At 39.8% G+C, this 16,387-nt stretch overlaps 1 protein-coding gene across 2 annotated transcripts in view; it reads left to right on the forward strand.

The window, feature by feature from the left end:
• mlip (muscular LMNA-interacting protein) overlaps positions 1 to 14,324 on the forward strand; it is a 28,930-nt gene extending 14,606 nt beyond the window's left edge. For both annotated transcript variants that reach the window (XM_083988778.1, XM_083988779.1), the window contains 8 exons: positions 298 to 369; positions 933 to 1,010; positions 1,091 to 1,174; positions 1,295 to 1,339; positions 4,285 to 4,329; positions 4,787 to 4,849; positions 4,956 to 5,081; positions 13,394 to 14,324. In XM_083988778.1, coding sequence (XP_083844904.1) covers positions 298 to 369; positions 933 to 1,010; positions 1,091 to 1,174; positions 1,295 to 1,339; positions 4,285 to 4,329; positions 4,787 to 4,849; positions 4,956 to 5,081; positions 13,394 to 13,615 — 735 coding nt within the window. In that variant the 3' untranslated portion in view covers positions 13,616 to 14,324. The remainder of the gene's footprint in view (positions 1 to 297; positions 370 to 932; positions 1,011 to 1,090; positions 1,175 to 1,294; positions 1,340 to 4,284; positions 4,330 to 4,786; positions 4,850 to 4,955; positions 5,082 to 13,393) is intronic.
• Positions 14,325 to 16,387: the final 2,063 nt, after the last annotated feature.

Raw genomic sequence — 16,387 nt, forward strand, 5'->3', positions numbered from 1 at the left:
ACTTGGTTGTAGCTGAACTTTTCAGTGACATTTACAGTCAGTCAAAGGAGCGACGACAAGGCAGTGCTTTGAAAGCAGATGAGCACACGACTGGAGTGCGGCTGACTGTTTTGCATGATTAGTAGCCTGCAGCAGTGTGAGAAAAAGGAATGCCTAAGGAAATGTGAAAAAAACAAACTATAAATTATCCAGTACTACAACTCTTACCACAAAGTCTATCTTTAGGTGAAAATTGAAGAAATTTGACTTTTAAATGCATTTAAACATGTGTCTGTCTCTTCTGTCTATAAACCCTAGACACACAAGATTAAGCTAAGCTACAAATCGCTTGCCGCAATACCCACAAACACCCTTCTGCTGGATCAGCAGGTGAGTTCACTTATTTGACTCTAATCCCATTAATTCAGCTTGTTATCCTGTTAAACATCCAGCTGCCATTCTGATGCAGGGGCTTTTGCCAGTGTTGCAATGTGAATTGCTATGTGAGGAATGACACATAGGACTGAACTAGTAAGCCATAAAGCTTGCATTACAAAGGCTGAGGGTGGGGGTAAATCCTCCAGTCTCCACTCACAGGGCTTTATAGGAAAGTGCATGCTTTAATTGCAAAAACTAATTAGGTAAGGAAAATTACAGACAAGTATTTTCATCAGGATTTATAAGCGACTTATAATACTATACAGAAAGACTGTCAATATGTTTTTTTTTACTTGATAAAAAGTTAAATCAGACTCAAAGAGACATCAAAATGTATGGAGTAGTTGCAGTATTCACCCTGCAGTGTGATTCATTAAGATATGCAAATAGGGAAGTGCTGCCTGTGAGGAGTACAGAGTGTGAACGGTCTGGAGGAGATGCTGCAATGTTGTCTTGCATTAAATCGCCCAAAGCAATCAGCAGCTCAGTGTGTTCGCTCTGCCTTGTATTCTCAGGTGATCGACGAGCAGGTAGAGAGAGAGGACAGCCCCTTTGACACGCTGGACAGGGGGGTTACGGACACTCACGCCGAGGTATAACCCTGCACATTATTACTTCTGATGCTCACCGCCAAACTTTACATGACAATCGATAATTCTGGTTCTTCCTGCAGATGTGCTCGCCTGCTCAGCTACGGCAACAGTCAGACGAACTTTACACAGTTATTGATGAAATATTGGCAAATTCCAATCCACCAGTGAGTTTGTTATGATATAGAAGTAATTCAATATAAACACATGTTGCTTTGTAGGAATATATGTGAATTAATTGGTTGATTTCTTCAACATTTAATTGCAAACCATCCCACCCACGGCAGCCCTCCAGGTCGTTGACGTCAACACCAACCAACATCGGTGTGCAGGTAAAGTTTGTTTCCTCCACTGCATGGTCACTTCAGAAATTATTGATTTTCTCCTTCCAAAAGTTTGGCATTTTGACCCTTACAGGTGCTGGTTGGTGGTAAATGTAACATCAGCTGCAACAATAATACAGTCGTCCATTTAGCTTGTGAAGCTTTTCCTCCCATGAAAAGTGATGAATCCTTCCTATAGAGAGCCTGAGCAGAAGCGGAAGAGAAGCTCGCCATGGGAACTCAATTCAGAAAAAATCTCCATGTAAGTGAATGGGAGTCAACATTTTATTTCGTTATCTGATTGAATTGTGTTATCAGAAAAATATATGACCTTAACCTATTTAAAACATTGCGTTTCATGCCAAAAAATCTGCAGTTTGTCGTAACGGCAACGGAGGAATTTATGTTGTGTGAAGACCGCTCTACGGACTACAGTACAAGATCGGGTATCCCACAAAAGACACCAACTGCAGACATTATGGTGTGTGATGTCACCTACACAACCTGTAGTCTTTCTGGTTATAGATTTTCGGAATTTTATTTTACAATAGTTTTACAACAAACTGCTGATTTCTTGGCATGAAACGCAATGATTTAAATAGGTAGATGTCATATATTTTTCTCATGGCACAATTCAATCGGATCACAAAATAAAATCTTGAGTCCCGTTCACTTGCATAGAGATTTTTTCTGAATTGAGGTCTGATGGCAAGCGTTCCTGCTTCCGCTTACAGTAGGCTCTCTAGTTGTTCTTAGAGTCTGTCTGGTAGTTGAAATTCTCAAACACAAAAGCTTAAAGCAGAAGTAAGTGATCCGGCCGTTTTGGCTAACTTCCTGTCAGCGGATGGAGTTAGCAGTCCCCGCCCTCGTCATGGATCTATTGGTCCTCGTCCCTAGGGGAGAGTGGGGTAAAGTGAGACACTTTTTACATTTGCTCCCCTCTAAGCGAGCTAAAATGATTTATCAGTAAAATTTACACATTTCCCATTAATTCAGGATGTTGCCTAGCAATGGAAATTATCAGAATGTATTTAGGACGAAGGGCAGTGAAAATATGATTGTTTTTAAAAAAGTGGTCTTGTGTCTCACTTTACCCCAGCTCAGGGGTAAACTGAGACAGACTAGAGAAATCAATGGGGTAAACTGATCCACTTACTTTTTCCACTCTGAAACTACCATAACAACACATGTTGTAACAGTTAGAGTCCTGACAGCTAGCTTGACAACCACAATTTCCAGAACTAATGTCGGACTAGTAACAGAATCATGGTGATTGGTCAATTAAGCACTTTTTTTTCTCAACACAAAGTGACTCAAGAACAAAATCAAATACAACACAAAATGTTTTAATCAACATTGAAATGACAGATAGAACCAGTTAGATAGTCTGGGGGTCAGATTGTAGGCCCCGACAATCGTGACCATTTTGATCAAAAGTCCTCTTGTGTGTGGGGGGAGCCGACAAAGTGGAATGTGACTAAAATTGAGTTAATTAACCAATAAAGAAGTGAGCTGACTGAGCATAACAAAGCAGTGTGGCTACAGATCATTGATCACGCAAGATTTCTGGTTTGGGGGACGAGATTCTAGTGTAAATCTTTGTGTGTGGTGTGCTCACAGTGTCTCACTCATGGATTTATTATAATACATCCATGGTCTCACTTTACCCCGCAGCATTTGTCTCACTTTACCCCAACACCCCCATTTTAGAAAAAAAGACCTCTCTTAGAAATTTATGCCGTTCTCTCTCCTCATTGGATAAAGGTTGTAGGATACAAGGAAAGTTTTCTCCTTGGCTTACAGCAGAGCAGAGTGACTGACAGACCCGTGTTTCAGACCAAACACTCTATATAAGTGATTGCTGTCGGAAGATATAACTATTTAAAACTTATATTAACACAAACATTCCGCTTACTTCTGCTTTAATATGGCTAGAATGATAAATAATATAAAGTCTAAAGTCTTAAAGTGGAAATACACAGTGACCCTGGGAGCTCAATATACCGCAACCACACAGGAAAGTGACATCTTTGACGACAATGGAGGACGTGTTTCATCAAAAGTGATGAACTCTGAATGCATCTGCAGTTAATTGCTTTGTGACCTCTGTGCAATTCTGTATTCAGTGGTGAAGTGCAGCAGTGTTCTCTAACTGATGGAAATATTTTCCCGTTTTGTCCTGTTGTGTGTGCTCTTTTTCTTTTCTATTTACACTATGGAGATGGTATGAAAGAAAGAAAGTGATGTAAATATAAACTGTGAACACAATTTTTTCATTGCATCGCTGAACAACAAATTAACAATAATGTGTTTTTTCAAAGCTGTTTATTCACAATGTTATGTCACACAAGGACTCTTGACGCTCTGCTGTCCTTGTTGTATTTTCTAACATCTGCTACCCACAGCATGCAGATATTTATGGCCCTCAGCTTTCAGCCACAATAAAAATATAACTAAAATAGTAAATCATTAGTCAGATTTGCACTCTTACTGAAACACAAACGGGAAGTGGGATAAAAGTGAATTCCGACTGTATCATCAGCATCAGCATGAGGAATGAAAAGACATCTCTTCATTATTCATCAAAGGAAAAAAACCTTTCCTGGTTTCCGCAGAAAACAAGTGTGTGTGCAATGTGTGTGTGTGATAAAAACCTGTGAAATTCAGTCAATGATGAGGAAAAAGGAAAGTTACTCAGCTCCAAAAGAGAAAAAAACAAAACACTTAGGCCTAACAAAAAACATTATTTATTTTTTCTCCAAAGTTTAGTTCGGTTCCACCCACAATTTCTTTTCATCTTCGTCCTTCCTTCGTCTTTTTTGCAACAGTGACTGGCATATATTTGAAAGGAGTGATGAGTAATTTTCAGATATTTCCCACCACATGAGTGAATAACTCTGTACTTATATTTCTTTTCTCTCTGTCTCACTTCCTCTCTTTCTCCCTTTCATCAGAACAACTCGACTCTTCCGAAGTCCTTGGGACGTGAAACCAAATATGTGAGTGGGAGCAGTTGGTTTTGGTAAATTCAATACAACACATTTCCTTCAGGACCAAGGTGCCAACCTGTGACAGTCTGACTTTAAGACATTTACATTCACAGGGCTGAACTACATTATGTTGTGAAGTCTTGACCTTACCCTGTAAAATGCCTTCACGTAGTGTTGTGAATCAATGCTATATAAATAAAATTGAATTGCCTGGCATCAAAAACTCACCTCACCACTCTAATTTTCTAGTCTTGTCCTGTGATCATAACATTTCTGTCATTATTAATGCACATTTGTATTTGACTTACAATTTCACCCTTTATTTGCCACATTTCCAGAAAGGAGGCACGGTACTTTCATACTTTTGCATATCTTAAACATGCAGCCCCTCACATGCTTTATTTTCTCAGTATTTGTGAAACACTAATAATTATGTTAATCTATTTGTTCCACGTTTTTTATTCAGGCATCTTTATGCAGCCTGCACCCATCGACAAGTGTGGAAAGAAGGGTGATGGATCCTAGAAAGGTACAAATTGAATTTTCATTTGGTCAAGCCATCTGGAATACAGTTGAAGAAACCTGTGTGAATTAAACTTCCCTCGGCTGTAAAACTTCTCAATCCCTCTGTCCAGACGAAGCCCGGGGTTATTCGTCCCATGACAGCCATTCCGAGGCTGACAGTGGAGAACGACGAGGAATTTTATCCAAACCCCTTCAAGCAGCCTGTCGCCAAACAGACCTTAACTGACAACAAAAAGGTGGGCAGATGGCATGAATTTTTTTCATCAAAGTAAAAAAAGAATGTTTTCAGACAGTGCAAATTTAAAAATGAACAAAACATTTCCAGAAAGTTTGATTTAGTCTCAAGGCTGGAGATAGATGCCAAATCCAATCCAATCCTTGTTTGTCTATTGTTTACATTTTAATTTTTAATTTGATGGCTATATAAATTAGTTCTGAAAGCTTCTTACTAATCTTTTATTAATTTCAGGTTTAATGAACAATAATAAGGGAAATTTCACTTTCAAAGTCTTTGTATGTCGAAAGCTTAAGAGATGACAATATTTAATCAGATATTTCGCATCTTGTTTTATTCTGTATAATTGAGTTTCTCACAAGCCTCTGCAGTGTTGCTTTTGAATTTCACAAATCCCTCATAGTTTAACTTTAAATAGCCTTTTAACAAATTTTGAACCAATGCAGCCCATAATAAGTCCTTGATTTGTGAGATCACTCATCAGATCGTCAATTTTAACAAATCCTTGTTGAAATGATTCATAATTTCATTTTAATTTGTTCACAGCCTTATGCAAAAGAAAAATACACTACAGTCATCTAACAAACATAAAAAAAACACCCTTTGGGTAGAGCTGTGCACAACTGTAAACAATATTGCAGTACATATAGTAACTGAACTGTACAGACTGTAAGTCATTCCTGCACATCCAGATGTTCCTGTCTGTGGCCACATATTTTCATCCCATCATCATTCAGTATTCCCAAATATATTGTCATCCTCGCTTTGTATCTCTCTCAAACTTATGCCATTGTTTGCAATCACCATTGCACAAATGGCTTCTTCTTGTTGCAGAGTAAAAGGGTCCTCTTCCACCTCTCTGAGGTTGTCTTGCAATCCTATGTGGTGCAGAGTAAAATTACAGTAATGTATAGTACATATACTGCATCAACCCATATTACTGTAGTGTACAATAACAGTGCTGTAAATATGGCAAATCTTTACTGTAAGCAGGTTGCTGTAGGACACTACAATACAGTAAATATGTACTGTAAAGCTGTTGTACTGTAGTAAAGCTGTAAGTCTAAATGTAAAAACAAAACAAAGTAAAAAGTTCTGTCTCACTGTAAGCTTAATGTATGACACAACAACAGTAGTGCAGTGCAGATTGTTTAGTGCTGGTCCTGGATTACTGAAATGATGACTATTCAGCATTCAGCATTCATAAGTATAGTTCATTTTGATTGACATGACAAGCAAATGATAATGTTATAAAACAGCAGATATTGTATGAGAGCAACTGATACATGTCCAAAAGCATTTGCAAGTGCTACTATGATGTGCACAAATGACTAAATGTGGTGAAGGTTGAACTAAAAGTTTTTTTTCATTCTGATCTGAGAAATGCACCAAAGCAACTAAGAAAATATATCTATTTTCATTACAACAACTATAATGTAAACAGCTTCTGTTTCATGGCCTAAGGCTATCCAGTAGCTGTGTTACCAAACGTTACCAAAGGTCCCACTTGGTTGGTTTTTTACCCCACCACCACTCTTGTCAGCGAGCCTTGTCAAAGCTTCTGAGAGGATGATTCTTTTTTTTTTGTTTTTTTTGTACTCTGCTGAGGCATTTTTCTAAACAACTCCAGCTGGAGAGAGAAAGAAAGTCACTTGTGCTTAGCTCATATTCAGAGTATTTGTATGATGACGTGGTTAGCGTAAGAGTTTTTCATGCGTAGTTCATTGCAACATGGTTTTTCAACTGCAAACAATGACAGAAGCTTTTTAAAGAAACTGGGTGAGGGGTGGTGGTATTTTTCATGGCATTTTAAAATCAGTGAATTAAATTATAATAATAAAAAAGAGGACAAATTGCAAATTGACTCCTCATGTTGTTTATATCCTCTAGAGTGTCTCAGTGAGAGCTCCGCTGATGAGAGGAAACAGGTTTGGAGAGCTGTCAGGAGAGCTGATGAGTGTGTGGCAATTTATCAGACAAGATAAGATGCTGATTTTAAAACAGCAGGAAAAAACCCCACCAAGGATTTTGTTTTGGGCTACACTTAGGGAAACAGGTGGTGCAGAGAAACACACAGAATTAATGAGAACGTCCCGCAGCTTCTGGTGCAAGAATTATCTCACTTTATTTGTACTATTTAGTGGGTTTACACAGCAATGTTTTCTACATCAATATGCAAATCACTATTTACTTGTCATGCAGAAAATATGTGAAAGTCATAAAACTACCAGTGTAGTCTTTAATACAACTATTACCGCTGAAGGTCATTACGATGCAAGAATCCAAAATTAAAGCAGAAGTAAGTGGAATGTTTGTGTTAAAGCAGAACTATGCAGGATTTGGGCTGTAATTATTGTGGCTCAGAGTCACTGTGATGGTAGAGTGACCTATTATGAGGTGAATGGGGTCTAGGCCAATGCGCTCACCCCCCCCACTGGCTGAAAACCGCACTTGCAAGATCAGTCCTCCGTCTCGGTGTAAATCTCATCAATGGATAGAACTATCGCGAGAAACTGCCTTACGGCAGTACGAGATAAGAACGCAGATGACGTCATGCATGTCATGAATCGTGATTGGTTTGAGTTCGGAAAGTCGGAGGAAACCATGGAAACATGTTTGTACTGATGAAGTTCGGCTTGTGGCTAACACGGAGCTAATGCTAACAGACACACACACACCATGGATCTTTTATAAGATAATGTAATACATCATGACACACACACACACGCCTTCGCGTTTTGGAACCTTTATTCATGTGTGTGTGTATGTCTGTGTCTTTGTGTCTTTGTCTGTGTGTGGCCGTATTAGCGTTAGCTCCGTGTTAGCATTAGCTCCCTGTTAGCGTTAGCTCCGTGTTAGCATTAGCTCCGTGCTTAGCAAACACCGCGCTACCTTCAGCAGTAAACACAAGCACGTGTAGGGAGGGGTGGAGGTGGGGCGGCGAGTTTTTTTTTTACGACAGTGACATGTGCCTCCCAGAACTGTGGGGGAGCCCCGGAGAGGGAAAAAAAGAGAAACCAACGAAGGAGCGAGCTATTTCCGGCCAAGTTGCATAGTTCTGCTTTAATATAAGTCTTAAATAGTTCTATCTTCCGACAGCAATCACTTGTATAGAGTGTTTGGTCTGAAACACGGGTCTGTCAGTCACTCTGCTCTGCTGTAAGCCGAGGAGAAAACTTTCCTTGTATCCTACAACCTTTATCCAATGAGGAGAGAGAACGGCATAAAGGGGCGGTCCTCTCTGTGTGTGCAGCCAAGGGATGCGCGTGAATGTGGTGAGGTAGGGACGAGGGCGGGGACTGCTAACTCCATCTGCTGACAGGAAGTTAGCCAAAACGACTGGATCGCTTACTTCTGCTTTAAGGTCCATGTATAAAACAACTTAGCCACTCATGTCAAAATAATATACCAGACCTGGTTTGTTAGTTGAAAAGATACCTAATTAAATGTCAAGGTCAAACTGAGGATTACCAGTGTAGAAAAAACATTTAAAACATTTAAATCCTAACAATGACAGTACACAATCTTCTACAGTAGTTTTAATTCATTTAAACTTTCTTTTTAATTCCATTTTGCAACAAGACAACAAGACAAGCTCATCAAAAAGCAACACAAGATCACAGCCTTCCGCTGTCACAAATCACAACATACAACACAAGATACTGTAATACAACACAGCACAATAACAACCAAAAACACAAAAATATGTAAAGGCCAAAAAAGAAAAAGAAAGATGTGGGTGTGTCCCTTACCCCCCTACAGCAGTTTTTAACACATCGGTGCATTTGAAGTGTTTGATGCCAAAAACAGCCCTGAAAGGCAGCCATTTATCACTGCAGGGATAAACTGCAATGTAGCTCATTTCCAAGGACCTGTCCTGGTGGAGTATTTAGTGTATAGTTGGTTTGTCATGATGTGGAACACTAATGATGCGTAGTAAGGCTGTCCATGGGCTACCCTGCTGATTTCATTTCAGATCTCTGATTCATTGCTGTCAGCATTATGCAGTGAGATAATCATTTATTCATTGCAACTCACGTTAATCGCATTTGAGGTAATACAATTTCGATTATCATGCTGCCAAGACTCTTTTGTTCTTACATGCAAATGCTACAAAATCATTCGCTGGTGTGTGTGATGCCAACAAACCTGTTGGCTCAAAGTTAGGAGACTTCTGTACTTTGATTTTAGCTGCATGTATGGTTGACTGATGATAAGGGTCAGTGTTTTTAGAGCTTTCTTTGGTCCTATCTACCTACAAAGTTGCCATTGACTTGGTTGCTTTTTCACATACCCACTCCCACTTAAACAACATGGGATGTGTGCAGAAATGAAATGGTCCAAGGTCAGGTTAGTTAATATTTAGGGATACTCTTTGTACTTATCTCCTATACATTGTGTCATATGAAGTTTTGAAGATTGATTGATTGAATGATTAACCAACCTCTCTATCTATCAATTTTTTACCTGCTGCTCTATAGACAGTAATAATTATAATTGATTAAATTGAATATGGATATTGGTGGTGTGTATCTGGTGTGATTTGGCTGCTTCTGAACATGTCACTTTTATGTTTGAAGGTCTTTCACTAAAAAGAATTCTTCCTTTAAAAAAAAGAAGAATGTGCAGGAAGTAATGTGTGAAATTACCCACATCAAATTCATTTGCAGTGACATAGGAGTCCTTGACCTGAACTTTTTTGTTCATTCACCTCGGTCCTTTCATGCCTCAGACAAACTGCTCTAAAAATGTTTTCAACGTCAGATGTCTAGAAACATTTTACACCAATTTGTTCCTAAGTATGGCTTAATTGATCTTGTAGAGAACATGCATCTTATTACCCTCAAATTTAATTTAAGCAATTGAAATTTCACAACATGACCTCCCGGGTGCAGTGTGTCGCATGCTTGACCTTCCCCACTCAGGAAGGAGCGCTGTACTGTAAAATCCATCCATCGGTTGCTACTGCTCTTACACAATTCAAGAAAAATGACACAATGTCTCTGACAGTAGACATTAACGCCCTCTGCCTGTAAAAGATTATGTAACTCCCGTGATGTTAAAATTGAGACCTGAATTTTTGAATTCTAATATATTTGTACCTCAGCTAATCACAGAAGTCTTACGTAGGCCAGAAGCCGATTCGCCGAGCCGATGTTTACAATCACAACCCTCTTCTAACAAATCATTGAAGGAGTCTGCAATCTGCATAATCTGACAGCCCACACACTTTTTCTGCTGTTCATTCAGGTCTGTTGGTGTCATTACTGATTATGTTGATTTCTCTTTCCACCACAACGCCTCTTTCATTCTCTGGTTTCATCTTAGAAGTTTGCTTCACAGTGAATACACATTTCATATAAATACATGACTCAACAGTGAGCGTACTGACATTATTTATTCATCATCCTGGTGTCAGTTTTTGCAGCCGTTTTCATGTGTAGTTTATCACTTCTGTTATTTGATATGTTACCTGACACACTGTCACATTTATCATTCTTATGCATATAAATTAAGAGTCTTTCACCTGTGTTTGTGCTGCAGAGAGTGTCCCTGTTCAGTTTGATTCATGCACATGCACAGAAGTACAAGCACAGTATTATAATGCATATTTAATGATATTTTACTGATGTAAATTTGACAGCACTACATCTAAAAATGCAGCAAGCCAAGAAGCACAGAAGAACTTCTACTTGGATGAAAGACAGAGGTCATTATGATATTTAATCATTACCATCAATATAATTTCATTACTTTTATAAAAGTATGTCTGTTCCTATAAAGATGAAAATGTATTCATACTTTAATACTGACTGTACTTTTGGATTGCAGAAATATTGCAGACTCTCTGTTGTTTTATAATCTTTAATTAGTTCTTAGAAGATCTTCAATTAATTCATGAAATTTTACACACAAGGCAATGAGCAGCTTTTAAAACCATAATCCAAGCTTCAAGAACAACAGCTTAAACTTATCCATTGAATTTGGCTAGTGATTAATTCTCAAACATCTACTGTTTATCATTTCATTTAAATATTTTATCATCTACATCCATTTTTATTGTTTTATTTCAATCAATTCAACATTGATAGTGTAGGATTGATAATATGGAATAAAAGGGGGAAGGAAATCCACAAAAGCTGAACTGTATGTGTGAACATGACTTTTTTTTGTTTACCACTCCCCAGGGCAGTTTTAACATGAATGGTTTATGAAGTTGAACAAAGTTCAACTCTGAAATGAGAACAAATAATTTATTGAGTGTAAGAATTGCAAGCAGCATAGGTATCCTTGAGCGTGGCTGCAGCAGGTTTGGCATCAGGCTCTGTCTCAGTTATTTGTTCCCTGAATGATCTGCTTTGCCGGACATTACAGGGAATGAAGCAGACCTCCGTAGGGGATCATAGAAACAGAGCCCACAGGTGGATGCTGGGGAGGAGGTGGGTTTGCAAAACCTCATGGGTTGCAGCAGCAGCAATGAGATGTATGCAGAAGCAGCAGCAAGGACAGCAGAGCAGCAGCAGAGCAGAAAATAGCAGCGGCAGCAGCAGCATAGCCAGGGATGAGCAGGGGGTTTAAGTAGCCCGCCCTATTTGGATGAGGAGAGCATGTGACTGATCAGTATGGGCGCAGCTTGAGTTGTCTGCCTGAACTAACTCCGCAGGCTTCGCATCATACAGTACAGTATGTGACAGAGGTGCTGGCTCTGCCTTTCTTGGCATGTCGACCATGTGAACCTCAAAACAAAAGATACCAAAACAAATGATGAGAAACACCGCTCTGTGTTTGATCAAGCCAATTGCATCCGACACACATCATCCTCATCCAACTTTAGTTTAGTTTAGTTTTATTATGGATCCCCATTAGTCCTAACCTTGGTAAGGAGTCCAACCAACTTTACGTTGCATGTTGGCTTGTTTTCCCAACTAGTAACATCTAATACAATAATAATGTAATATCTGCTACCTTAGCCCTGAATGATCCCGACTTGTGTGTGAGATGTCCAGATGTGAAAATATGACATGAAATGTTTGGCTTTAATGATGCGCCTGAGGAAAAACATTAGTGTCAACCTCTGGCAACCCTGCACAGGCCCAACAGCCTCCGAATCCAGAGAGAGTGGTATAGACATTTTATTTTTGAAAGATGTGGTAGTGTTGAATGTTGTGTGTACAACGGTGTAGAGTTTATTTTCTGCCAGTGTCTTATTTGAGACTGTCAGAAGAGTGGGATTCTATGCATATTAAAACTACAGCAGGATTATGGTTGTTAGCAGAAAAAATGACAATATTGAAAAACAAAAAATGTTGCTCTAAACTTTAAAGTCTTGTTTTGTGTACATGTACGAAAGCATACTTGTGTATAGTGGAAGCAAACTAAGACTAACAGTTACAGTTACAATAGAGGCTGATGCAGCAATTACACTGAGATACTGTATTCTGCCGTCACTGGGCTCACAACATTAGCACAAACTAACAGGCTGTTATCCACTTGTTTCTAATTTATGTTCACACACTTCAAATATGCAGGATACAACAATGTGCAAGGTAAAAGGCAGCTTTGTTGGAGGTTGAGTCATTTTTCCTTTATCTAGCTCTGCAAAAACATATCACAGGCCAGGCTGAACCACAGAGTAATGAAATATATATATTGATCTTTTACCCCTCAGAGTGTATAGATAAAGTAAATATAAAGTTTCTCAAAGTGCTCTGTCTGCAGAAAAGGCCAAACAGCAACATTCAGGAGGATAGAAATATTGTGAAATATGATAATTTCAATCAGGGCGAGCTACACCTGCTCTGACACAGCTTTTTTCCTGAGCAAATGTCACATCACTTTCTAGTATCATAATTATGTTGATAAGCAACGAAAAAGATATTTTCATTCAAATAGGAAGAAGAATGAACCTTTGAGTTGGAGAAATTGGAGAAATGTGTTTGCTGCCTGCTGTTTAATGGGATATGGTAATGCAGTGTTTAAACACTGTCATACATACATGTTGAGGTAATTGTGCTAAACAGCTTATCAATTCAAATTTTCAGTCTTATTACAGTAAATATAGAGCCGTTGATTATAGTATATCCAATCCAGGAAGATGACTGTCAATTATAATCAAAAACATAATGAATATTTATTCCAGTGTGAAGCACAGCCAGCCTCAGGGAGAGCTCAATCCAGCCAATTTCACTGTGGGCTGAAAGCAGTCTAAACTGGAAACCAACTAAAAGGAACTGCTGGAGTATGGAAAAATTGATCATCTGCCACATGGCTGTAAAAACAACTTGGAAACCTTTGTGTCTTTTTCTATTTCAGGTGGAAAATATGCATCCTAAAGAGGCAAGGAGAGATTTTTTCACATTTTTGAAAAGTGAAACAATGAGAGAGGAGAAGAAACCTGTAAGAAGAAGTCCATTCTCATTATGTGACCTGCAGATCACAGAGCCTGAAGACCCCATCACTCTCCCCGTCAAAGACGCTTCAGCATCTTTCAGTCCTACTGAGGGCCGCATGGGAGCATTTGAGACTCATATTTAGAGCTTTTTTTCAATTAAGAAAAATCTGCTTAAACATATTCAGCATTTTAACCCATTTGCACAAGGATGAATTACAAGTTAACTGGATTTGTCACCTAAATTAGCGAATGAGTGCGGCATATGCTCATCTGACAAGATGAGACAAGGACAATAAAAATACATGCAGTTGACTATTTCCAAGCCACCTAAATCTGTTGAACTCTCCTTTTGCCTTCAGAGTAGAAAAAAAAGGCTTTTTTAAGTTTGCAACCTTAATTTTTGTATTCTGATCACCTCTACCTAACTAATTAAACTCATGCTAGCTCTGTCAGCTAGCTGCAAAGTTTTTTTTTATGATTACTGCTGTCTTGTTAGAGAGCACATGATGGCATTGATCTAAAAGACTAACGCTAGATTATGTTAAGAAGCAAGTTGTTTGTCCAACCTCATTAAATAAAAGGGCAGAAGTCATCGTGTCTGTTTGTGTCTGACTTGGAGGCAGACACGAGATCCATTTCACACAGGGATAACAAAAACAAAAAACACATTTTCAGACACTCTCCTGCACTCACACTGTTGCACCTGGCTGTGCAATTGTCAATGTTTGATGCGCAGCCCCTGACAAACGTTCTGCATTTGTGTAACTTGTGGGGTCCAAAAACTGGAAGCCCACAATACGTTGAGGCACAGTTAAGGGCTTAGAGTTAAGGTTTGGGCTGTTGGGATATAGAGGTAAAGGGCCCTAGTTTGCTGGCGCAGCGCAGGTGGCGCAAGGTAGTGCAGCCGGTCTAATGCAAGTTTCGACTAGCGCAGCCTAGCGCAAAGTCAGATTGGGAGATTTGTAGATCGCGCTGCGCTGAGATAGGCGTGGCCGCGCAGCAGGGGGAGGCGTCACAGATTCAGCTTGGTGCAGTGGAAGTTTTGTGCGAAAAGGTCTCGCCGAGGTTGCGCTGAAAGCTCGCCACCTCCAACCAGGTCTACTCTCAGCGCAGGGCGAAGCGCAGCAGGTGCAGTGGAAGTTTGACTGACTGACCTGCAGTGCACACACGTCACCAAGACCTCACAGGCAGATTTCCACAGTTCCAGACACATTTCAATGCAATAAATATCCACAATAACCACTATTTAATGCAACTAATGGAATCAACACGTGAATTTATATCTATATAGATTGTCCCGTCACACCTGACGTCAGATCAAAGCAGAGATCAAAGGCTGTCGGCAGCGTAATGGAAACTCCACCTGAATTAACACAGCAGGGACTAACTGGCACTGAAAAGCAGCTGTGGATGTCCCAAAAGCAGGACTGAGGGTGGATGACTGCATGTCGCTGCCGTGTTGAGATACCACTCAACACCCTTGTGATGATCGCTTTATTTATTTATTTACTTATTAATTCATTAGCGCGAGCGACCGCATCAGGCAGCTGTAATGAAAAACAAAACACAAATCTTCATCTCTCTTAGTCCACCACAGCCTCGGTATCAGATAGTCAGTATATAGCCTACTACAGTACTCTCTATCACAGAAAAAAAAGAGACGGACAGAGAGGTAGAGAGAGAGAGAGAGAGAGAGAGCGTCCTTTACGCTGATTTCATCCGTTACGCATGGTGTTTGTTTATGTTGTGATTACACCTCTCATCTTGCTTACACAGGGTTTGAATAAATGTGAGTTTCTTTATTAGTTTATTAGTTGTTGTTTCTTACATTGGGCAGGGGTTCTCAGTGTATCAGATCAAACCTGATTAAGGATAGCCTATTTGTATTATTATTAGTAAACTCATTATTGGTCACTCTGAGCTCGGACCTCCGGACCAAAACAGCTGTTTCCTCCGGGGAGAGGTTCGGCCTCTGGCGTCGCTGTCTCCTCCGTCCATGTCCAAAAATGACAAACTTGCAGCGCGCATCGCCCTCCGCGCAGTTAAAGGTGAGGAGAGGAGCTCATTTGATTGGTGAAGATCTGACTCGGCTGTGTCAAACCCACTCCACGCCTTTCTCTCCTCCTCCTGTCTCCCTCCCGCCCTGTCTCCTCCCTCTTCGCCGTTTGCGCCGGTGGGAGGGACGAGGGGAGGGCTTGCGCTGGTCTAAGTCTGACTGCGCCGCCCACCAATCTTGCGAAATGGACCTGGTCCACGCCCCGTTGGCGTGGCGAAGCTGCCCTGAGGTTAGACTTCGCTCGGTCTAAGAAACTAGGGCCCTAAATGTGATTGTTAAGGTCGGGGTTTGAAGGGGCTAGGGAATACATTATGTCAATTACGGGTTCTCAGAAATAGCTGTGTGTGTTATGTGTATTTTTGTGCAGCAGAATGAAGTGCAGTCATGACAGAGTTTGCAGGTGCCATCATCACCAGTCAGTGTTTCATGTGAGGGATATTTTGTTGCAGGACTGAACCCTTGTCATATGAGTAGAATGAGAAAAACAGGTAAACTGGTATGTGTGTGGTGTAAGAAGAATGCCCTATATCCATACAGTGCTGCTCAGGTAAGTCTTTGGGGAATTAATTTAACAGTCAGTTGATTCCTCGGCTCTGGTAAAACCTTTCTCCTTTTTCAAGCAAAAGCTACACTGAATTATAAAGAAACATGGAAAACACAGAATGGGCTTTTGTATGGGGTTTTAAATTCACATGTTACGGTAATTTACTTTATGTAAGGTGACATCACTCAAAAAAAGAAAAGAAAAAAAACTGTATAACTGAATAATTCAAGGACTAATAAAAAAAAGAGCTTTCTTGCTATCTTGATTTTCACAATAACCTTGCATTACCAAAACATACATTTCCATGTTGATATG

This window comes from Trachurus trachurus (genome assembly GCF_905171665.1).
Source record: "Trachurus trachurus genome assembly, chromosome: 15".
Classification (NCBI taxonomy): domain Eukaryota; kingdom Metazoa; phylum Chordata; class Actinopteri; order Carangiformes; family Carangidae; genus Trachurus; species Trachurus trachurus.